Source organism: Somniosus microcephalus, chromosome 20, assembly GCF_052327205.1.
Source record: "Somniosus microcephalus isolate GS21.2 chromosome 20, FLI_Smic_1.0, whole genome shotgun sequence".
Taxonomy (NCBI): Eukaryota; Metazoa; Chordata; class Chondrichthyes; order Squaliformes; family Somniosidae; genus Somniosus; species Somniosus microcephalus.
The window spans coordinates 13,416,455-13,440,937 of NC_141006.1; the positions used below are offsets into that span (position 1 = coordinate 13,416,455).

General features: G+C 49.5%; 1 protein-coding gene across 7 annotated transcripts in view; it reads right to left on the reverse strand.

Annotated features, from left to right (window-relative positions):
• col16a1 (collagen, type XVI, alpha 1) overlaps window positions 1–24,483 on the reverse strand; it is a 636,201-nt gene that overhangs the window by 350,771 nt on the left and 260,947 nt on the right. For 5 of the 7 annotated variants that reach the window (XM_085962342.1, XM_085962338.1, XM_085962337.1 and 2 more), the window contains exon 9: window positions 14,108–14,146. The exons of the other annotated variants lie outside the window; for them this stretch is intronic. In XM_085962342.1, coding sequence (XP_085818468.1) covers window positions 14,108–14,146 — 39 coding nt within the window. The remainder of the gene's footprint in view (window positions 1–14,107; window positions 14,147–24,483) is intronic. 7 annotated transcript variants of the gene reach the window in all.

Below are 24,483 nucleotides of genomic sequence, written 5' to 3' on the forward strand. Positions count from 1 at the left end.
GGGCTATTCAACTATGGGAGGCATTTCAGGAAAGACCATGGCTGTATATTTACTCAGACACCGTCCTTTTTCTTGCAGGACAAGCTATCTCATAATAGGAGACAGCAGCAACGGACCGGTGGAGGGCGGCCTCAGCTGCAATCCCTCAGCGATCTTGAGGAGCGTGGTCACAGGATTGTGGCAAGCCGGGTGATTGGTCCCGTCGCCACTGGAGACGCCGACCCTGTTCTGGACAGCAATGGTAAGGTCATCACCTTTTTGTCCGCTCTCCTTCCACTTGTTCCTCACAACACCAGCCTTTGACACTTTCAATCCAAATCACTAAATCGCTGCACTCATGCCTCCCTTGCTGCCACCCTGTCCTCACGCTAAAGCCACTCTTGTACCTCCCTGCTTTCAGATGGTGATTCACCAGGTGAGGAGATGGGCCCCCAAGCTGCCAGTGGGAGTGACGCTGAAGGCAAGGAGGAAGAGGAAGCCAGAGCATCAGCGCCACCCTCTCCCGAGGAAGCCCATGCCCACACTGGGAACACGCGTTCCCTGGAGGGGAGCAGGGGGGAATGGTCTGATGAGGGTGAAGCTCCAGGACCCAGCGGGCTGCAGCAACGCGATGGGGGTAGGGAAGCTCAGGGGCCTTCTTCCCGGAGGGAGAGTATGCCATCGAGTCCTGCTGCACTGGACACAGAGGAGGAGTGGGTCCTCGCTGAAATGAGCACCCAGGCGCAGCACAGGCACACTGAGCACATGGCTGCAGTGGCAAGGGTGCCCGAATCCATTGAATCACTGGCAAGGAGTGTGGAGCACTTCGCTGTAGCACAGGCTGATGCCACGCAAATGTTTAGTGCTGCAATTCAGTCACTGGCTGGCATGACCCCATCTCTGACTGCTCTCATGCAGACTCAGATTGAGGCCACGTGAGCACTGACTGCTGCCATCCTCGCTGGTTCGGACACATTTCCCCGGGGCTCTCACCGCGCCGCAGCAGGCCAGCAATCTGTGCTCCAGCAGATTGCTCCGGATGCTGAAGTGCTGCCCCGTGGGAGTACCAGTGTGTCGGTCGAGCAGGGAGGTGCTGTCCTCTCTCAAGATGACAGCATTCCTGCTGCCGCCACTGTCACTTCTCCACTGCACTTGCCACCACCTGTAGGACAGACTGCTGCCGCCCATGCAGAGTTGGTGCAGTCTGCAGCCAGCTCCCCCAGGCCCAGAGCTGGTCCAGGCCGTCCTTCAAGGGCATCTGCAGTCTCAGGTTGTGACAATCAGCAGCCTTCCACCAGCCTTGCTGCAGCCACTGGGGTCCCATTACGGAGGAGCTGCAGGGTGGGAAGGGGGGAATTTTGCAAGGGAAGCAGATCACCCTCGATGGGAAAAAAGTAGGAGGTGTGACAAAAAGTTGTTCATTGTTTTATTAAAAGCCGAAGTTCGTGGTCAAATTTTTTTAACTGCTTTGGACATTGTCTCCAGGTTGTGAGAGCCAGTTATGTTAATTACTTTTTTTGTGTTTCTTTCTATTAGTTTGTCCTGTGGAAATGAGGCACACCGAGTTTGTAAAATAAATAAGTTTCTATATTCAAAATGTACATGTTTGGTCTTTGCAATCATTGTTGCCTTGACCGGCTTAGGGGTTGTGGGATGGTTTCATTCAGGTTGTTTGAATGGCAGAAGCCATTTCCTCAGAAGGGGCCTAGAAGCGACTTGCTATGAGCCTTTGACGGACGGCCCTTCCACTTTGTACATTGTGTGCCTCCCTCCCCCTTGTGCTGCTGATGATCATCCTCCTCATCTTCCTTCTCCTCTTCATCCTCCTCCTCTGGTGGTGCTCCAATGTCTGGTGGCATTGGCTGGGTCCTGAGGATTGCCAGGTTGTGCAGCATGCAGCACACAACAACGAAGTGGGAGACTCGCTCAGGCGAGCAGTGAAGGGCTCCTCCAGAATGGTCCAGACAGCGGAACCATTGCTTGAGCACGCCGATTGTGTGCTCAACAATGTTCCTGGTAGCTTGATGGCTCTCATTGTATCGCAGCTCAGCAGGGGTGCTGGGCATACGGAGCGGTGTCATCAACCAGGTGCACAGAGGATATCCCTTGTCCCCGAGAAGCCAACCACCTGGGTGATGCGGTGCCTGGAATAGGTCTGCCACAGAAGTCTGGCGCAGGATGAAGATATCGTGGCTGCTGCCAGGAAAGTGGGCATTGACAGCGAGTATCAGCTGTCTGTGGTCACAGACCAACTGAACGTTTAAGGAATGGAAGCCCTTTCGGTTGCGGAAATCCTCGGCATTCTCTTGCGCCGCATGCAAAGCCACATGCGTGCAGTCAATGGCGCCCTGCAGCATGGGGAAGCCTGCTAGTATCGCAAAGCCCATTGCGCGTTGTTGCTGCTTGTCCAGGGTCATGGGGAAATAGATGTACTCTTGTCTCCTTTTAAAGAGGGCATTTGTGACCTGACAGATGCAGCAATGCACCGCGAACTGGGAGATATTGGCGATGTCCCCAGTAGCTGATTGAAATGAGCCAGTGGCATAAGAGTTCAGGGCCACTGTTATCTTCACTGCCACCGACAGAGACGTCATGATTCTGCAGATCTGGCTGAAGCAGGTGGCAGAGCTCAGTGACCACCTCCTTGCTGAAGCGCAGCCTTCGCAAACACTGCTCCTCAGACATATTAATGTAGGAGAACTGTTGGCGAAAAACCCTGGGAGGGTAAGGTCTCCTGCACAGAGGCCTGTTGGCCCTCCTCCATCTTGCCATGATTGCCACTCTCTCTCTGCATCTCTGTGCACTCTGAATGTGATGGAGAAGGACAAAGTTATGAAGGTCGCTTCCCAGTCACTGTGGGGCTGGGGGGGCGCTATTTAAAGGGGGCCTCTTCCTGGCTTTTGTGTGGTAGCCATTTTTGCACCACTCCTTCTGAGAGAGAGAGAGAGTGATTTTGAGAGAGACAAAGAGAGAAAGAGAGACCTCTGCATTGAATCAACGCTGTCTGAGGTAGTTTTGGCTTCTGACCATAACTTTGCAGGTACTTTGGTTTTCGACCTTCATAACTTTGTCTGCGAATCTTCCAGGGGACGATCCAGGACGTGGTGTGGGCATTGAAGATTGGAGAGAAGAGGAGTTAAATCAGAAAATACCAGCCAGGTGACACCAAGGCTGGGCTGTAAATGCCAGTAGACTGTACGAGACAGGGGTAACCCTTCACTCTCACAGGGAGTCTGGGTCAGAGCTAAGGCTCCAACATTGCTGCTCTGATTCTCTGCCCGGCTTCCCCGTGGGCACAGCTCCCTAGATCACAGGATTACTTTCCACTTGCCTGGATGAGTGCAGCTCCAACTGCAATGATCAGTAACATGTCATTCTAGAATGGTACACTAGGTGGAGCTGTATGTATATAAGAGTGGGCTACCCACGATGCACTAGGCTACCCACAAGGCAGTAGTCAAGATGGATGCCTGTACAGCTAGTCCACATGGCTGAATAAATGACTAGCTAGAAGCTAGCTGTTCATAATGATAAACGTCTAGTTATTTATGAACATAACATGGTACCAGGATTGGTAAGATCTGCTGAATATTGTGAAACGCGACATGGAGAATTTGAAGCCACCGGAGGGTTTAAAACTCATGGGGAATGTCGACTGCAATTGGCGGAATTTCAAACTAAAATTCGAAATCTACATTGCTGCCATCGGGTTCGGTACGATGCCAGACGCAAGGAAAATAGCGTTGCTGCTCATGGTTGCAGGCCCACAGGTGATAGAGGTATTTAATACGTTTGTATCTGATCAAAAGGAGGACAGAGAAAAAACTGACGATGTGCTAAAGAAGTTTGATACACATTGTTCTCCCAAAAAGAACGAAACCTATGAGAGGTACGTGTTCCATTCACGGACACAGCAGCAAAATGAGACTTTTGATAGCTTTGTGACCGATTTGAAACTGAAAGCACAGACATGTAATTTCTCTGATCTGAAATCATCCATGATTCGTGACCAGATTGTGTTTGGTATTCATGATAAAAAGGTCAGGGAACGTCTGTTGACAGAAACCGAACTAACATTGGAAAATGCTGTGAAAATATGCCAAGCCAGTCAGCTAGCTCAAAAGCATGTGAAGACTTTCAGTGAAATTATTAATAATGCGATTGTAATGCGTGACTGTGCTGCTGTCGGTGCTGTGTCCTACAAAGGAAAGAAACGTGGGCAGAACAGAAATGAAAAGCAATCGGAGGAAGGAATTTTTAATTGTAAACGCTGTGGTTACAAACACCAGTTAAAACAATGCCCAGCGTTTGGAAAAATGTGCACAAAATGTCATGGAAAGAATCACTTTGCCAAACAATGCTTTTCAAAAGTAAAAACAAAGAAAGGGCAACAAGTCAATGTGATTGAGGACACCGATTTAAGTGAGACATTTTTTGTAGGAATGGTGTCATGTGACAATATAGAAAAGGATACAGAAAATGTGCAGCCCTCAGGAAAGGACAATGCTGAACATAAAGTTAATGCAGTAAAAGAGGACAAATGGATAATGTCACTGCAGGTAAATGGAGCATTAGTTACATTGAAACTAGACAATGGGGTAAAAGCAAACTTAATCAGTATGAGTGACATTAAAAATATGAAAGAAAAGCCCAAAATACTGAAAAAGTCAGTACTACTGAAGAACTATAATGGACAGAAAATAGATAGCTTAGGTGTATGCAGACTTAAATTGACAATCAAAGACAAAGTGCATCATCTCATGTTTTCTGTTGTGGCTGAAGGACTTGATTCACTACTAGGTGACAAAGCTTGTGAGGACTTAGAACTAGTCAAGAGAGTCTACCGTATAAACTGTGCCATAAGCAGACCAGATGAATCAGTGGATTATGTAGTGAATAATTTCCAGGATGTGTTCAAAGGATTTGGAGTTCTACCATTCACTTACAAGATCCAGCTAAAGGAGGATGCTCAGCCAGTGGTACATGCTCCATGGAGAGTTCCTGCACCCCTGCGTGACCGGCTCAAGAATGAACTGGACAGAATGACCACACTAGGAGTCATCAGGAAAGTCAAAGAGCCAACAGACTGGGTTAACTCCATGGTATGTGTAAAGAAAAAGAACAATGATCTAAGAATATGCATGGATCCAAAGGACTTAATGCAAACATAAAACGTGAACACTACCAGATTCCCAAGCGAGAAGAAATCACCAGTGAAATGTCAGGTGCCAGATACTTCACAAAGCTCGATGCCTCACAAGGATTTTGGCAATTAAAACTGGATGAAGAGAGCTCCAAATAATGTACCTTCAACACACCATTTGGCAGGTATTGTTTCCTCAGAATGCCTTTCGGGATAATATCTGCATCTGAAATCTTTCATAGAGCGATGGAACACATAATTGAAGGTCTGGAAGGAGTTCGGGTCTATGTTGATGGCATAATCATCTGGGGCTCCACACTGAAAGAACACAATGAGAGACTGACTAAAGTGTTACAGAGCATACGCCGGAATGGACTGAAGCTCAACAAAGCCAAGTGTCAGTTTGGCGTCCAGGAAGTCACTTTCCTAGGAGATAATCTATCTGGTAAAGGAATAGAGCCAGAAATGGAAAAAGTAAACGCCATAATCAACATGCCCCGACCCACTGACAAAAAAGGAGTGCTACGCATCATGGGGATGATAAACTTCATTGGAAAGTTCATTCCTAACTTGTCAGCCAAGACAGCCTGTCTGCGAGACCTGCTACATAAAACAAATGAGTTTGCATGGACAGAAAGACATGAACAAGAGTGGATGAACCTCAAAACAGTGCTGACAACCACACCTGTACTCACCTTCTTTGACCCAACAAAGAGAATCAAAGTGTCAACGGATGCATCAAAAGATGGCCTAGGCGCGGTCTTGCTACAAGCAGAGGGTGAAGATTGGAAGCCTGTTGCCTATGCCTCCAGGTCTATGACTGATTCTGAGTGTCGATACGCCCTGATTGAAAAGGAATGTCTAGGCTTGGTAGTTGGACTAGAAAAGTTCCATGGCTACATATATGGACTTCCCACCTTCACAGTTGAGACAGACCACTGCCCACTGGTTGCCATCATTAAAAAAAATCTGAACGAGATGTCTCCAAGGATTCAACGACTCATGATGAAGCTGCAAAGATATGACTTTGAACTGATCTACACACCAGACAAACACATAGTGTTAGCAGATGCACTATCCCGAGCACCCACAATGAGTCATGTGAGCTCCACTGAAGAAGACGTGGATGTTCATGTGAGTATGGTCACTGCTGCGCTGCCCGTGTCAGACACAAAATCAAAGCAAATAGCAGAAGAAACAGTAAAATATACAGTGTTACAAACAGTAATAGAGAACATTCATCATGGTTGGCCAAAAAGTTCCTGTCCAAAGTACTCTCACATCAGGTCAGAATTGAGTGTCGCAAGTGGACTATTACTAAAACAGAACAGAATAGTCATTCCACAGGCTCTACGTCAAGACATGCTCAAAAGGATTCATGAGGGACACCTCGGAATTGAAAAATGCAAAAGGAGAGCAAGAGACACTGTTTATTGGCCTGGCATAAATAAGGACATTGAGAACATGATCGGCAAATGTGAGACATGTCAGAAACACCAAAACAAACAAGCAAAGGAACCAATGATAGCAGCTGACATACCAACAGCACCATGGCAAAAGGTTGGTATGGACCTCTTTCACTTGAATGGTAAAGACTATCTAATAGTGATTGACTACTATTCTAACTATCCTGAGATGGCACTGCTCTCGAGCACCACAGCAGTGTCATAATGCATGTGGAATCCATCTTCGCCAGACATGGAATTCCCAGGATTGCCGTTAGCGACAATGGTCCGTGCTTCAACTGTAAGGAGTGGCAACAGTTTGCAGCACAGTATGACTTTCAGCACATCACATCCAGTCCTTTGTATGCTCAGTCGAATGGTAAGGCAGAAAAAGTAGTTCAAGTTCTCAAACAGCTACTGAAGAAAGCGACAGAAAGCAAGTCTGATCCTTATCTCGCCCTGCTGAGCTACCGAGCCTCACCTTTAGACTCTGGTTCTTCACCTGCTGAACTCCTAATGGGTCGCAAGTTGCGCACCACGCTACCCTGCTGTGCAAAAGAAAAGCAGAGTAAGGAACTGAGACAGAGACTTCAACTGTTAAAGCTGAAACAGAAATCATACTGTGACAAGTCATCCAAAACTCTGAAACCATTGACAAGGGATGAGGTTGTCAGGATTGTGGATCCAGATGCATGGAACAGGAAAGCTACAGTTCTTGAGGAAGTAGGACCAAGGTTGTACACTGTTAGAACTGAGGAAGGACAGATTCTCAGGAGGAACCGCCGTTCCCTCCTAAAAACACAAGAGACTATCCAAGAGCAAATCAATGACAATGACAAATCAAGGCTACCCACAAGGCAGTAGTCAAGATGGATGCTTGTACAGCTAGTCCACATGGCTGAATAAATGACTAGCTGGAAGCTAGCTGTTCATAATGATAAACGTCTAGATATTTATGAACATAACACAACAACACTCAAGAAGCTCAACACAATCCAGGACAAAGCAGCCCACTTTATTGGCACCCCATCCACCACCCTCAAACATTCACTCCCACCACCACTGGCGTACCGTGGCTGCAGTGTGTACCATCTACAAAATGAATTGCAGCAACTCACCAAGGCTTCTTCGGCAGCACCTCCCAAACCCGCAACCTCTTCCACCTAGAAGGACAAGGGCAGCAGGCACTTGGGAACACCACCACCTCCAAGTTCCCCTCCAAGTCACACACCATCCTGACTTAGAAATATATCGCCACTCCTTCATCGTCGCTGAGTCAAAGTCCTGGAACTCCCTCTCGAACAGCACTGTGGGAGCACCTTCACCACATGGACTGCAGTAGTTCAAGGCAGCAGCTCACCACCACCTTATCAAGGGCAACTAGGGATGGGCAATAAATGCTGGCCTTGCCAACGAAGCCCACATCCCAGAAACACATTTTTTTTTAAATTCCTTTTCTTTGATCTTTCTGTTAATCTCCTTTCTTTTTGGCCTTCACTGGCTGTAAAACACTTTGGGACGCCCTGAGATTGTGAAAGACGCGATATAAATGCAAGTCTTTCTTTCATTCTTTAATTTTGTTGAGCCCTTCCCCCAACTTACTAGCTTAAACCCTCCACCCTAATAACCCCATAACAGCAAACTCAACAAACAAATGCTTGCACCGGGGCCAAATAGTTCCTTTGCAAAAACAATCACATGACTATCCATTGATGGTATCTGATGACAGAGAGGTAGCGATAATGCAAATCATGATTAAGGGTGCAGTTACATGACAGGTTTAGCGTCAGTGTGAAGCGACTTCAGTTTACACTGAGCATGTTTGCTCAGAGATGGCATGAGTGGAGATGGGAGAGAAACTCGAGAGAGAGAGAGACGCTGGTTCAAGGCAAGGCAGGATAGCCTGGGCAGAGGCTTGGTGGGGAAGCAGCAGAGGCAGCTGAATAGATGGTCCCAATCTTTGTGGCATTAGCTCCTTCCACTTGCTGTGAGGGGGGAGGGGGGGAGGGGGAGGTGAGAGGGGTTTAAGGAGACACTCGGTAGTGGAGTAAAGGAGCCTGAGTTACCTCTGCATTCTGTGGCGAATGAAGGACCAAAGGATGGACAGTTAAATGTTTGGAAGTGTCATTGTAAAAGAATTTGGGGGAGAGGACTCAGATGAGGACCTCGATGGGGAGGCGTTCACAAGAAGGGTGATGGCCATGCACACCGAGCTGATAGGTTCAATGGCAAGGGTGCCTGAGAACCTCTCGGCAATGGTAAGGAGCGTGGCAGAGTCTGTCTCCAACATTGCACAAGACTCTGCGCACACCATGGAGCCCATCATTTCCAGTCTGCAAAGGATAGTGGACTCCCTGAGAGACCGTGCAGATCCAGACCTCATGTCATGGGCGATGTGGCAGCCTCCATTGCAACACAGGCAGAAGCGACACGTCTTAGTGCTGTAATGCAGTCAATGGTTGCTGCCATCGAGTCTCAGACTGCTCTCGTGCAGTCTCAGCTTGATGCCACGAAAGCTCTGACATCGTCGCTGGGTCCACCACAATCCACCGGGGATCTCACGGTGTCGCAGCAAGCCAGCAATCTGTGCTCCAGTAGATTGGTAGGGATGCTGAGGTGCTGCCCTGGGAGAGTGGGAGTGGGTCAGTGGAGCAGGAACCTGCTGTCCTCTCTCAAGATGGCAGCATTCCTGATCCCACCACTGCCAGTGCCCTTGTCACTGCCTGTCATCCAGCCAGCCCAGACTGCCACCACCCAGCCTGAGATGGTGCAGTGTAGCCTGGCCTTCCAGGCCCAGAGCTGGTCGAGGGCGTCCTGCAAGGCCATCTGTAGCCTCTGGCACCGACACTCAGCAGCCTTCCACCAGCCAGGCTGCAGCCATTGGGGACAGACTACGGAGGAGAAGTAGATTAGGAAAGGGGACTGTAAAGAGGGGAGGCAAGGGTTTGCACAAGGGTGATTAGTCAATATTGTTGTATATATGTGGTTAATGGTTTTTGATAAATTTATTACTGGAATGTTGCAGATTTGGTGCTGTCTCTCATTTTAGTTCTGGGGTGTGGTATGGAATCACAGAGTGATGGAATGATGGCGACGTGTTCAGCAACCGGAAAGAGGACTCGAAGACACTGGAACCGACGTCACCTGAGGCGGTCACGGACCGACCTTGCAGAACGCCGATTGAGTGGCTGCCTCCTCCATCGCTGCTGTTCGCCCTCCTGTTCCTCTTCTTCTTCTTCTTCTTCCTCCTCCACCTCCTCCTCCTCCTCTTCCTCCTCCTCCTCCTGAAGTGGTGGCGTTATGCCTGGTGGCAGTGGCTGCATCCTCATAAATGGCCAAGTTGTGCAGCATGCAGCAGACGAGGCCAAAAAGTGACACCCGCTCAGCCGAGTACTGGAGGCCTCCTCCCGAGCGGTCAAGGCAGTGGAACCGTTGCTTGAGCACGCCGATGGTCTGCTCATTGATGTTCCTGGGGGCAGCATGGCTCTCATTATATGAGTGCCGGCCAGGAGTGTTGGGGTTGCGGAGGGGAGTCATGAGCCAGGTGGAGAGAGGATAGCCCTCGTCTCCCAGCAGCCAGCCGCAAGCTTGATCTGGTGGCTGGAATAGATCTGCCGCAGGATGAAGGCATCGTGGCTGCTGCCAGGATAACGGGCATTGACGGTCAGGATTCGACGTGTGTCGTCGCACACCAACTGCACATTAAGTGAGTGGTAGCCTTTGTGGTTACAAAATACCTCAGGATTGTTATGAGGTGCCCACAAAGCAATGTAGGTGCAGTCAATGGTGCCCTCCACCATGGGGAAGCCTACTATCCTGACAAAGCCACATGCATGCTGGTGCTGCTTCTCTCTGGTCATGGGGAAGGAAATGTAGTCCCCGCTCCTTCTGTGCAGAATATCTGTGACCTAGCGGATGGAGCAATGGACGGCAAACTGGGAGATGTTGGAGATGTCGCCTGTCGCACACTGGAATGATCCGCTGGCGTAGAAATTGAGGGCGACGGTGACCTTGACTGCCACTGAGAAAGCCGTGATGGTTCTGATCTGAGGCTCGAGGTCTGGCTGCAGGAGGTGGCAGAGCTCTGTGACCATGTCCTTGCTGAAGCGGAGCCTTCTAACACACTGGTCCTCAGTGAGGTTGATGTAGGAGAACTTCTGCCGGAATACCCTGGGTGGGTAAGGCCTCCTGTTGAGAGCCCTGTTGGCCCTCCTCCCGCTGGCCACATTTTGCGCCCTTTCTCTGTGTCTCAGTTGCCTCCGACGTTGACGCTGGAGGGCGAGGTCCAGTGCCAGTACAGCCCCCATGAAAGGATCCAAATATTGCACTTTCAAATCTCCCTTCAATGAAACTGAAGAATCCTTATGTGCCAAAACACTCGTTAAAATGCAAAACGCTCAAATCGGTCAAAAGGCCTCGTTGCCAGTGTGAAACTAACAACGCAGCATAGTTGGCCGACGAAAACTACACCGGGAGTGGACGCCTTTAAATAGCGCCACCTCCTCCCGGGGACATCCGACTGAAAGCCTCCTCCTCTACCCGTCGTTGTTAATGGCAGGTGCACAAGCAGGGGGCGAAAGGGAATTTTTCATCCAGGGCGCTACCAGGACGCTACGCACGGCAATGACGTCACAATCCTCGGGTGCAGGAGATCAAGGCGCAACGTCTTACCGCCTCCGCAAAATTTCTGCCGAATTTAGCGGGAGGCATTGATATCACCGCACCCGGTCGCACTCATTTGCGCCTATTAGCGCCCCCGGAGGTGCTAACGGGAAGTACAAAGAAGCCAAATTTAAAGCCCTGGATGTTGGACAAACAGTGTGACAAATCAGAGACAGTGGAGGCGTCAACAGATGTGGCGGTGAGATAGAACTGGGTGTCATCAGCGTGCATGTGGAATCTGGCATTGTGTTTTCAGATGATTTCGCCTGGGGGCAGCATGTAGATGAGAAATAGGAGGGGCCAAGGATAGATCCCTGGGGGACACCAGAGGTAACGATGCGGGAGCGGGAAGAGAAGCCATTGCAGGTGATTCTCTGGCTTCGACTAGACAGATAAGAATGGAAGCAGGCGAGGGCAGTCCCGCCCAGCTGGACAATGGCGAAAAGGCGGAGGAGGAGGATAGTGTGGTCAACCATGTCAAAGGTTGCAGACAGATTGAGAAGGATGAGGAGGGATAGTTTACCATGGTCACAGTCACACAGGATGTTATTTGTGACTTTGATAAGTGGCGTTTCAGTACTGTGGCAGGGTCGGAAACCTGATTAGAGGGATTTAAACATGGAGTTGTGGAAAAGATGGGCACGAATTTGGGAGGTGACAGCATGTTCAAGAACTCTGGAGAGGAAAGGGAGGTTGGAGATGAGGCGATAGTTTGCGAGGGCAGAGGGGTCAAGGGTGGGGGTTTTTTGAGGAGAGGGATGATGACAGTAGATTTGACAGGCAGGGGGACAGTACCTGAGGAGAGAGAACCGTTAACATTATCAGCTAACATGAGGGCCAGGAAGGGAAGTTGGGGGTGGTCAGAAGTATGGTGGGAGTAGGGTCGAGGGAGCAGGAGGTGGGTCTCATGGACAAGATGAGCTTGGAGAGGTCATGAGGGGAGATCGGAGAGAAACTGGAGAAAGATGCAAATTCAGGGCTAGGGCAGGTGTGAACCTTAGGGGAAGTTTGGCCTGGTGGGCTGGGGAAGGAACGGAACTGGCAGAGGTAGCTGAATGGATGGTCTCCATCTTAGTGACAAAAAAGTCCATGAGCTCCTCGCAATAGTTGTTTGAGGTGAAGGTGCAGGATGCAGGGGAGAAGGGTTTAAGAAGACGGTTTGCAGTGAAGAGAAACCAGGGATTATCTTTGTATTTCAGGATGATCCTGGAATAGTGAGCAGTTTTGGCAGCGGAGAGCAGGACCCGATTGTGCTTTATGTTGTCCAGCCAGATCTGGAGATGAATGGCTAAACTAATTGTTCACCATAAACGTTCAAGTCTGCCTCCGTTAGACTTAAGGGAGTGGAGATGAGGGCCGTACCAGGGGGAATGACCAGGGTGAGAGAGAGTAATGGTTTTAATGGGGACAAGGACATCAAAGTTGGAGGTGAGGGTGTGATTGAGCAGAAATGCCGTGGTGACTGGAGGGCCAAAGGCTAGACAGTTGGGAATTTGATAATGCAATTTTAAGTGACATTGGGGAGAGTTTTTACCCCCTTGGGTGGACACAGAAGGAAGTGAGGTTGGGAGGGAGAAGGGGGATGTGGGTGGAGAGTGTAATGTATATACCTTTAAGTGGGGAACTATCTTTTACAGCTCATGTATACTGCAGTACCGGCAGTGACCACACCTGTATATAGCCCTGAGTAGTAATCTGTACAGATCAGTTCCACTGTGAGCCACGTTGAGTAAACACCTGTTGTACCGTTCTCCGCAGTCCGTGTCTTATTATACACAGACACAACAGAGAGCGATACAAGGAAGTGATCAGAGACGGCCTTATCTGTGATTGACACGATGGGAGTAGCGAGGCCACGTGAGGTGGCAAGATTCACAGGAGCGTAAATCAGACAAAAGTTGACACCGAGATATATGGAAATATTAGAACAGGTCAAAGAGGCAGGTTTTAAGGAACGTCTTAAAGGAGGAGAGAGAGTTAGAGAGGTTTGCAGAGGGAGTTCCCGAGCTCAGGGCTGAGACAGCTGAAGGCACGGCAGTCAATGGTGGGGCGAAGGAGGTCAGGGATGCACAAGAGGCCAGAGATGGAGGAACGCAGAGTTGTTGGAGGGTTGTAGGGCTGGATGAGGTTACAGACATAGTGTTGCGTTTGCAAAGATAATCCCGAGGCCGTAAGAAGAGCTCAGTTCATGTTGCTTTTAATGGCTGATCCAAACACACTACAGGCAAAAGCAATCGAATACCTATATCCAATGTCAGACACAATACAACGATAATAGCACTATCAAACTCCATGTGCTCAGGCCAAGGCAATCGAGTACCTATCACCAATGTCAGACATAACACATAGGGAGGGGGCAAGGCCATGGAGGGATTTGAACCCAAGGACGAGAATTTCAAAATGGAGGCATTCGGGGACCGGGAATGAATGTAGATCAGCGAGCACAGGGGTGATTGGTGAATGGGACTTGGTACGAGTTGGGATATGGGCAGCAGAGTTTCGGATGAGCTCAAGTGGGTGGAAGATGGGAGACCCGCCAGGAATGCGTTGGAATAGTCGAGTCTGGATTCAACTGCAGTGAGTTTCTGAATTCCCTTTACTCTTCAAAGCTTCCCTCACCTCAAAGCTGAATTCCCCGTGACAAAGCCGGTTATGTTACTGGCTGCATTATTCAATGAAAATGAAGTGCAGGTACTGTCGGGATTTGTTTCCCAGGGTCGGGGAATGCCTGGAAAATTGGAATTGCTCTCAACTGCCCGGTCTGAGGTAGTAACAACCTAATTAACTCTGAGCAACCAGAGAGGGTCACAAGTTCCCTCAGGCCTGTCCTGCCTCATCTATTAAACAACACAGGAGCTTTAGATCAAAACAGGTTCACCTCTTCAATGTCCTCTCCATTTTGCCCAGCTTTACTGACCTGCAAAGAAAATATATATATATGTAAAATGAGCGTTCAGGTTTGAATGGATGTTGCAGCTCTTAGCTGTCGATTCAATACCTGGGGCCTGCGACTTAATCATTTAATCAACATGGACACCTGACATTTACCTGGACATCTGAACACAGTTTGAAAGTCTTTCAAGCGAGCACGTTCGTCACCAAAAGATACAAACGCAGTGCTGAAGATAGGGAGGAACCCATCAGCACCAGGGGGTGCCCATTACTACACCTCCCAGACCATGCTCACACACTGAATGTCACTGTTCTTCTAACATGTACATCTTCTAACAGCCTGTGCTGGTGTGTGCAACGTTCTAATACCAATCTCACAGTTTGCAAACCACATGTCAACTTCTACTGATTTACTTCAGTCTCTTAGGTGTCTTAAATGAGGTTATTCACTTTGGTAGGAAGAATAGAAAAACAGAATATTTTATAAATGGTGAGAAACTTTCAAATGTTGGTGTTTAGCGAGATTTGGGTGTCATCGTGCAAGAAACACAGAAAGCTAGCATGCAGGTACAGCAAGCAATAAGGAAGGGGAATGGCATGTTGGCCTTTATTGCAAGGGGGTTGGAGTATAAGAGTAAGGAAGTCTTGCTACAGTTGTACAGTTCCTTGGTGAGACCACACCTGGAGTACTGGGCACAGTTTTGGTCTCCTTATCTAAGGAAGGATATACTTGCCTTGGAAGCGGTGCAACAAAGGTTCACTCGATTGATTCTGGGATGAGAGGGCTGTCCTATGGTGAGAGATTGTGTAGAATGGGCCGATACTCTCTGGAGTTTAGAAGTACAAGAGGTGATCTCATTGAAACATTCAAGATTCTGAAGGGGGTTTGACAGGGTAGATGCTGAGAGGTTGTTTCCCCTGGCTGGAGAGTCTAGAACTAGGGGGCATAGTCTCAGGATAAGGGGTCGGCCATTTAATACCGAGATGAGGAGGAATTTCTTCACTCAGAGGGTTGTGAATCTTTGGAATTCTCTGCCCCAGAGGGCTGTGAATGCTGAGTCTTTGAGTATATTCAAGGCTGGGATCGATAGATTTTTGGACTCTAGGGGAATCAAGGAATATGGAGATCGTGTGAGAAAGTGGAGTAGAGGTCGATGATCAGCCATGATCTTATTGAATGGCGGAGCAGGCTCGAGGGGCCGTATGGCCGACCCCTGCTTCTATTTCTTATGTTCTTATGTCAGCCATGGCTCAGTTGGTAGCACTCTCGCCTCTGAGACAGTAGGTCATGGGTTCACAGTCCCACTCCAGAGACTTGAGCACAAAATCCAGGCTGAAACTCCAGTGTAGTACTGAGGGGCTGCTGTCTTTCGGATGAGGCCCCGTCTAACCTATCAGGAGCCTTGGTTTAAGATCCAGCGGTACTATTTGACGAAGAGCGGGGAGTTCTCCCAGTGTCCTGGCTAATTTATCCCTCAATCAACATCACAAAAACAGATGATCTGTGTAGTGTATGTACCCGTCTACCTTTAAGGGAACTATTGAATGCAACCGTTCACCTTTAAGAGAACTACTTTAGGTGTGGCACTATTTGTTTGGCTTCTGTATACTGTAATACCGATAGTGACCACACCAGTATATAAGTGTTGTGGCAGGATTGCTGGGGCAGATTCGCCCGGACCTTCGAATAGTAAAGACCTGTTTGTTTGTTACTTCTGAAGTCTGTGTCGTTATTAACTGCACAACCCACAGACTTTACAATCTGGTCATTATCTCATTGCTTTTTGTGGAGCTTGCTGCGCACAACTTCCTTCCTTCCATCCCCCTTCCTCCCTTGGGCTGGACCCCCAGACAGGGCCTACTACCAATGGAAGGGCCAGGAAATTGAGGCCTGCAGCTGCTTCTCAGGCCTCCCAGGGCAGCCCAAAGGTGCTTTTTCCACCTAAACATACCGGCAGGCCAGGTTGCCAACTCTCCAGGATTGCCCTGGAGTCTCCAAGAATTGAAGATTAATCTCCATGACAACGCAAGAGAAAAATCATTCAGACATTAAAAAAAAGTGTGCTTCTTTCATTTTGTTTGGACACTTTAACTATTAGTTCAAAAATAGTGGAGATGGGAAAAAAGGCTGTTTGATTGAATCATCCAATCAGGTAATGAAGAGTCTTTTCGCTTCCAATTGGTGTGGGGGGGCGGGGCACCGCGAGGACGGGCGTTTTCAGCAACCAATGGCGGGAATGTGGGGGCCGGGGGGTTGCAGGCAGGAGGTCATGTGATGAATCCTCCAGGAGTACATTGAACCAGAGTGGGCAATCTTATCAGCAGGGCAGTGAAACGCTGGAGTCTCCAGCCTTGCCCCCCAGGGCGCCCTTGGACCTGCCGGTCGTCCGGAGCTCGGGGGTAGGCTACAGTGCCGTGTTTCTCTCAGCGCAGCGAAATTCCGACTGATCTGCCGTCTGCTTCCAGCGTTTTGTGTTTCTGTTTGAGCTCCAGTGCTCGCTCTTTCTCTTGTTGCCCAGTGACACGTCATCAGTCAGGTTCAGCAGCTTCAGAGCGGCAGCAAGGCATGCTGGGAATTAAACCTGACACACAAACATCACGCCTTAGCTCTCAGATCGTGGAACTCAAAAGAGACGGTCAGATTTTATTTTAAGACATTATGAGGCTTTATCGGGGGGAATATCTTCAATTACACGGCTGGAACAGAAACCCAACTCGCCTCAGGGAATGTCGTTGCACACTGTCCCTTCCACCTCATTGCTAGATAAGCTTAATGTCCCAATTACACACAGATGGTGAACTATCTAGGATAGAATTACTCTCTGGCTCTTCCTCCAGCCCACGGCCTGTGTGCGAACAGCAGGGACTGTAATCTGCCTCCGCCCCCGCCTCTTCACTTCATTCCCTGAACAGCATTTCCATCCGCACTTTCCTCCTCTCATCACAGTTAACCCTCAATAGTCAAAGATCTCTCCTTCTCTGCTCTTCCACATTCTTCTATCTGTGTACCTGGCAGCACTCTCTCTCTCTCTCTTTCTAGCCCTCCCCCTCACACACTCTCTCTATTTTTGTCTTTCTCCCTCTCGCTGTATGTCTAACTTTCTGTCTGCCTCCCTCTCTTTCCTTTTTGCTCTCTCTGTATCTCTCTCTGGCTCTGAATGTCCCTCAATACCTGTTCAGTGTAGAGGGAGCTTTACTCTGTATCTAACCCGTGCTGTACCTGCCCTGGGAGTGTTTGATGGGACAGTGTACAGGGAGCTTTACTCTGTATCTAACCCGTGCTGTACCTGCCCTGGGAGTGTTTGATGGGACAGTGTACAGGGAGCTTTACTCTGTATCTAACCCGTGCTGTACCTGCCCTGGGAGTGTTTGATGGGACAGTGTAGAGGGAGCTTTACTCTGTATCTAACCCGTGCTGTACCTGCCCTGGGGGTGTTTGACGGGACAGTGTAGAGGGAGCTTTACTCTGTATCTAACCCGTGCAGTACCTGCCCTGGGAGTGTTTGATGGGACAGTGTAGAGGGAGCTTTACTCTGTATCTAACCCGTGCTGTACCTGCCCTGGGAGTGTTTGATGGGACAGCTACTGAGGTTCATTTTAGTTCCCTAACAACTATCAGCTAACTCAGCACAAACTAGAGATTGCACCGGAGACCTTTGTGAATGGCTCAGTGTCATATTATGGGCTGCTGTAATCTACTGAACCATTGGCGGAGCGCCTAGTTTCAATTGTTGAACTCTAGCCATGTTTTGCAAAGCACACATCTGCCTGGAGGGCGGGAGAGATATTGAGAATGATTGATGTTTTGTGTTTGAAAACCCACAGAGGTATTGACTTCAGAATAAAAGACTTGAATTTATCAGGTCTCTCAGATAAGAGCCAGTCACTGCTATTATGTAGGTCAAATCGTCAGCCATTTTGCGCACAGCAAGAACCCACAAAGAGATGAATGACCAGACTTCTGCTGCTGTTGACTGAGTGCGAACTGTTGGCCAGAACTCAGAGATTGTCCGAATCCTCTCTGAATTCAATCACAAAACCTTAACGCCCACTGGAATGGGCAGGTGGGACCTCAGTATAATGGCTCATCTTGAGGACCAGATCTGACAGCTCTCCCTCAGTGCTGCACTGGTGTGACAGCTCAAATGATGTGCTGAAGTTTCCAACCTTCTAACCCAGAGGTGAGAGCACCACCAACCGAGCCAAGCTGACATGCAGCAGATCCATATCGACGGCCTGTCTAAGGGAACGATGTGCAGGTTAGGTTGATTTGGGTTGATTTGGCTATGATATATTGACCCTTAGTGTTAGGGGATTAAATATGTGGGGTTACGGGGATAGGGTGGGATATGTGTCGGTGCAGGCTCGATGGGCCGAAATGGCCTCTATCTGCACTGTGGGGATTCTGTGATTCTGTGATCAACAGATTTACAGAGAGATGGTTCAAACATTATTGGGGAAATGGATAATTATGAAGTCAACCAGCGGTTGGTGGTAATTAAATGTCAGGCTTAGTTCAGTTGGTAGCACTCGTGCCTCTGAGTCAGAAGATTGTGGGTTCAAGTCCCACTCCAGAGACTTAGGCACTTAATCTAGGCTGATGTTCCAGTGCACTGTCAGAGGTGCCGTCTTTCGGATGGGACGTTAGACCGAGGCCCCGTCAGCCCTCTCAAGTGGACGTAAAAGATTCCATGGCATTACTTGAAGAAGAGCAGGGGAGTTCTCCCCGCTATCCTGGCCAATAGTTATCGCTACAACAGATATGGGCCCCGACATAGCAAAGGCTACAGGCACCGACAACATCCCGACTATCGTGCTGAAGACATGTGCTCCAGAAATGGGCACACCTCTAGCCAAGCTGTTCCAGTACAGCTACAACACTGGCATCTATCCAACAATGAGGAAAATTGCCCAGGTATGTCCTGTCCACAAAAAGCAGGACAAATCCAATCCGGTCAATTATCGCCCCATCAGCCTACTCTCAATCATCAGCAAAGTGATGGAAGGTGTCATCGGCAGTGCTATCAAGCGGCACTTACTCACCAATAACCTGCTCACTGATGCCCAGTTTGGGTTCCGCCAAGACCACTCAGCTCCCGACCTCATTACAGCCTTGGTCTAAAGATGGACAAAGGAGCTGAATTCCAGAGGTGAGGTGAAAGTGACTGCCCTTGACATCAAGGCAGGATTTAACTGAGTGTGGCATCAAGGAGCCCTAGTAAAACTGAAGTCAATGGGAATCGGGGGGAAAACTCTCCACTAGCTGGAGTCATACATAGCACAAAGGAAGATGGTTATGGTGGTTGAAGGTCAATCATCACAGCCCCAGGACATCGCTGCAGGAGTTCCTCAGGGCAGTGTCCTAGGCCCAACCATCTTCAGCTGCTTCATCAGTGACCTTCCCTCCAACATAAGGTCAAAAATGGGGATGTTCGCTGATGACTGCACAGTGTTCAGCATCATTCACAACTACTCAGACAATGAAGCAGTCCATGCCAGCTTGCAACAAGACCTGGACGCCGTTCAAGCTCGGGCTGCTTATTGGCAGGTAACACTCGCACCACACAAGTGCCAGGCAATGACTGGGCAGAGTCTTGGTGGGGAAGCAGCAGAGGCAGCTGAATAGATGGTCACAATCTTCATGCTCAAGTGCCAGGCAATGACTATCTACAACAAGAGAGAGTCTAACCCCCGCCCCTTGACATTCATCGGAATTACCATCACCAAATCCCCCACCATCAGCATCCTGGGAGTCACCGTTGACCAGAAACTTAACTGGACCAGCCACATAAATACTGTGGCAACAAGAGCAGGTCAGAGGCTGGGTATTCTGTAGCGAGTGTCTCACCTCCTGACTCTCCAAAGCCTTTCCACCATCTACAAGGTACAAGTAAGGAGCGTGATGGAATACACTCCACTTGCCTGGCTGAGTGCAGGTCCAACGACACTCAAGTAACTCGACACCATCCAGGACAGAGCAGCCCGCTTGATTGGCACCCCATCCACCACCTTATACATTCACTCCCTCCACCACCGGCGTACGGTGGCTGCAGTGTGTACCATCTACAAGATTCACTACAGCAACTCGCCAAGGCTTCTTTGGCAGCACCTCCCAAACCCGCGACCTCTTCCACCTAGAAGGACAAGGGCAGCAGGCGCATGAGAACACCAACACCTCCAAATTCCCCTCCAGTCACACACCATCCTGACTTAGAAGTATGTCGCCGACCCTTCATCGTCGCTGGGTCAAAATCCTGGAACTCTCTACCTAACAGCACTGTGGGAGTACCTTCACCACACGGACTGCAGCGGTTCAAGAAGGCAGCTCATCACCACCTTCTCAAGGGCAATTAGGGATGGGCAATAAATGCTGGCCTTGCCAGCGACACCCAGATCCCATAAATGAATAATAAAAAAAGATTATCTGGTCATTATCACATTGGTATTTGTGGGAACTTGCTGTGAGCAAATTGGCTGCCGCACTTCCTACATTACAGTAGAGACTACATTTCAAAAGTACTTCATTGGCTGTAAAGCACTTTCCGAAGTCCTGAGGTTGTGACAGGCGTTATAAAATGCAAGTCTTTCTTAATTCCACCCCCATCTTACTGTGGTTTGATTGGAACCAGAGTCACAGGCGACAGACACCAGAACTGCGTTGGAGTTGAATTCTGAACCCTGACCTCTATACAACAGTGTTCATGGCTGCACCTATCGCCTGTCTCCTCCCACAAAGCAGTGGGTTGGTTGTCACCAGGAGAAACATGGCCCATTCCGGGGAATCTGTAAGGACTTAGCAAGGGCTTGGAAACTCGCCAAGATCTGAATCACAGGAGCAAGCTGTAAAAATAAAACAGGATCCAACAGGCAGACAGCCCAGAGCTGAACTTTCACCTTTCACCTTCCGGCTCAGGGTGGAAGTCGCAAGAGGCACTGATTCAGACAAAGAGTTTAATTACAGAATTCACCAGAAAAAACAATATGAATGGAAAGGACTGGTTCTGTTCAATCAACGTCTTCTCCACCAGGATCAAGGGAAACATGTGTACCACATCTGGCTGGGCCTGGTGTTCATCAACTGCCTCACTGTAGTGAACATGAGCCTTGCTAGAAGCGAGCACAGAGTTGAGATACAATGCGATACCTCTCTCTCTGACTCACACTCGTGTCTAATGAGGTTTCAGCACCAGCTCGAAATCTCGGCCCAAATCTTTTAAACCCCTCAACCACTTCTTCTAGAAACTATCCAGCTCCCTCTAGAATCTTCCAGCATGATCCTCCTCTGCTTTCTCCCCGGAGAGTTTCCTCCACACATTCCCTGTGCAGTAATCGAAACTGTCTGTTCACCTAAGCTCAAGTCTGCACCCTCCCACTCCGATCACAGTCAAACCATTTATTGGGTTCAGTGCATCACTACCTGCACAATCCTGAAAACCTCTCCTGAGCATCTTTTCCCCAGTGTAACGATCCCTCAGCCCCTCCTCGTGCCTCGGTTCTCTACAGAATTACACAGAATCTACGGCAGAGAAACCAACCATTTGGCCCAACTGGTCTATGCCGGTGTTTATGCTCCACGCCAGCCTCCTCACAGTCTAATTAGCTCTCCCCCCATATCCCTCTATTCCCTTCTCCTTCGTGTCTGCATGAGTTGAGTTTCCCTCCTCTGTCCCTTCTCCAAACCCAGGATGCCCCCAGCGACTCGAACTGTATGCATGGCTCCAGGTGAAGTGAAGCGCACAATTGCCCCGGGTTTCAATCCTATCGCTCTGGCTGTACACCCTCCGATCACCTTTTGTCGCCCCCCCTTACATCCTGCAGACTTTGAGTGTGCGGTGTGGGGGTGGCCGAGGTAGGTGACAAACCGTTTGGACCCTCCCCCTGCATCGCGAAACCAGGAAGCTTTCAATGCTGGAAGTCGAAATAGATTTAGGCTTCTCTTTTCCATTTCAAACCATCTTCTCAAACCCGTCTCCCCAGCCTCCTCCACCCTCAGCTCCAACAACAAGTGCGAGCAGCTCATGGATTTCTTTGTGACTAAGATTGAGACCATCCGATCAGGTGCCTCTGCTGCTTCCTTCCCGTCCCCTAGCCCACTGGGCCAAACTTCCCCAAAGGTTGCCCCCCCGCCCCAGCCCTGAACTTGCAACTTTCTCTAGTTTCTCTCCGATCTCCCCTCACGCCCTCTCCGAGCTCATCTTGTCCATGAGACCCATCTCCTGCTACCTCGATCCTATTGGTACTAAACTGCCCAACCAACTTCCTTTCCTGGCCCCCATGTTAACTGATACTGTTAACGGCTCTCTCTCCTCAGGTACTGTCCCCCTCCCGTCCAAATCTGTCGTCTTTACACCCCTGCTCAAAAAAAACACCCTTGACCCCTCCATCTTTGCAAACTACTGCCCAATCTCCAACCTCCCTTTCCTCTCCAAAGTTCTTGAACGTGTTGCCAACTCCCAAATCCGTGCCCATCTTTCCCGCAACTCCAAGCTTGAATCCCTCCAATCAGATTTCCGCCCCTGCCACAGCACTAAAATGCACTTATGAAAGTCACAAATGACATCCTCTGTGACTGTGACCATGGTAAACTATCCTTCCTCATCCTTCTCAATCTGTGTGCAACCTTTGACACGGTTGACAACACCATCCTCCTCCAACGCCTCTCCTCCGTCGTTCAGCTGGGTGGGATTGCCCTCGCCTGGTTCCACTCTTCTTCTTCTTAGGCAGTCCCTTGGAACCGAGGATGACTTGCTTCCACATTAAAAATGAGTTCTCAGGTGACTGGTGAGTCCAATGCGGGACCTACAGTCTCTGTCACAGGTGGGGCAGACGGTGGTTGAAGGGGCAAGTGGGTGGGGTGCTTGGGTTGACGTGCGCTCCTTGCGCTGCCTGCGCTTGGCTTCCACTTGCTCCCAGCGAAGAGACTCGAGGTGTTTGGCGCCTTCCCGGATGCTTCTCCTCCACTTTGTGCAGTCTTGGGCCAGAGATTCCCAGGTGTCGGTGGGGATGTTACACTTTTTCAAGGAGACTTTGAGGGTGTCCTTGAAGCATTTCCTCTGCCCACCTGGGGCTCTCTTGCTGTGTCGGAGTTCTGAGTAGAGTGCTTGTTTTGGGAGTCTCGTATCGGGCATGCGGACAATGTGACCCGTCCATCGGAGCTGATTGAGTGTGGTCAAAGCTTCGATGCTGGGGATGTTGGCCTGAGCAAGAACACTGACGTTGGTGCGCCTTTCCTGCTAATGGATTTGCAGGATCTTGCGGAGGCAGCGTTGGTGGTACCTCTCCAGTGCTTTGAGGTGCCTGCTGTACATGGTCCATGTCTCTGAGGCATACAGCAGGGTGGGTATCAGTGCTGCTCTGTAAGCCATGAGCTTAGTGCCGGGTTTGAAGACCTGGTCTTCAAACACTCTCTTCCTCAGGTGACCGAAGACTGCACTGACACACTGAAGGCGGTGTTGGACTTCGTCGTCAACATCTGCCCTTGTTGACAGTAGGCTCCCGAGGTATGGAAAGTGGTCCACGTTGTCCAAGGCCTTGTCGTGGATTTTGATAATTGGGGGGCAGTACTGTGTGGCGGGAGCAGGTTGGTAGAGGACCTTTGTCTTACGGATGTTTAGTGTAAGGCCCATGCTCTCATACGTTTCGGTGAAGATGTTGACGATGGTTTGGAGTTTGACCTCCGAGTGAGTGCAGACGCAAGCGTCGTCTGCATACTGTAATTCGACGACAGAGGATGGATGACCTTGGATCTGGACTGGAGGCGACGGAGGTTGAACAGTTTCCCGTTTGTTCTGTAAATTAGCTCCACTCCAGTGGGGAGCTTACTGAGGGTGAGATGGATCATTGCAGCAAGGAAGATCGAGAAGAGCGTTGGTGCGATGACACAGCCTTGCTTGACTCCGGTTCGTACGTGAATTGGGTCTGTGGTGGAACCGTTGGTCAGGATCACAGCTTGCATGGCGTCATGAAGCAGGTGGAGGATGGTGACAAACTTTTGAGGGCAGCCGAATTTGAGGAGGACACTCCATAATCCCTCACGGTTGACAGTGTCGAAGGCCTTTGTGAGATCAAAGAAGGCCATGTACAGCGGTAGGTGCTGTTCCCTGCATTTCTCTTGTAACTGACGTGCGGTGAAGACCATGTCCATTGTGCCCCTTAGTTGGCGGAATCCGCATTGCGACTCTGGGAGGAGCTCTTCGGCCACTGGGAGAAGGCGATTGAGGAGGATTCTTGCGAAGACTTTCGCTGTGGCAGACAGCAGGGAAACTCCTCTGTAATTACCGCAATCGGACTTGTCACCTTTCTTGAAGATGGTCACAATTATGGCATCTCTGAGATCCCCTGGCATGCTCTCTTCCTTCCAGA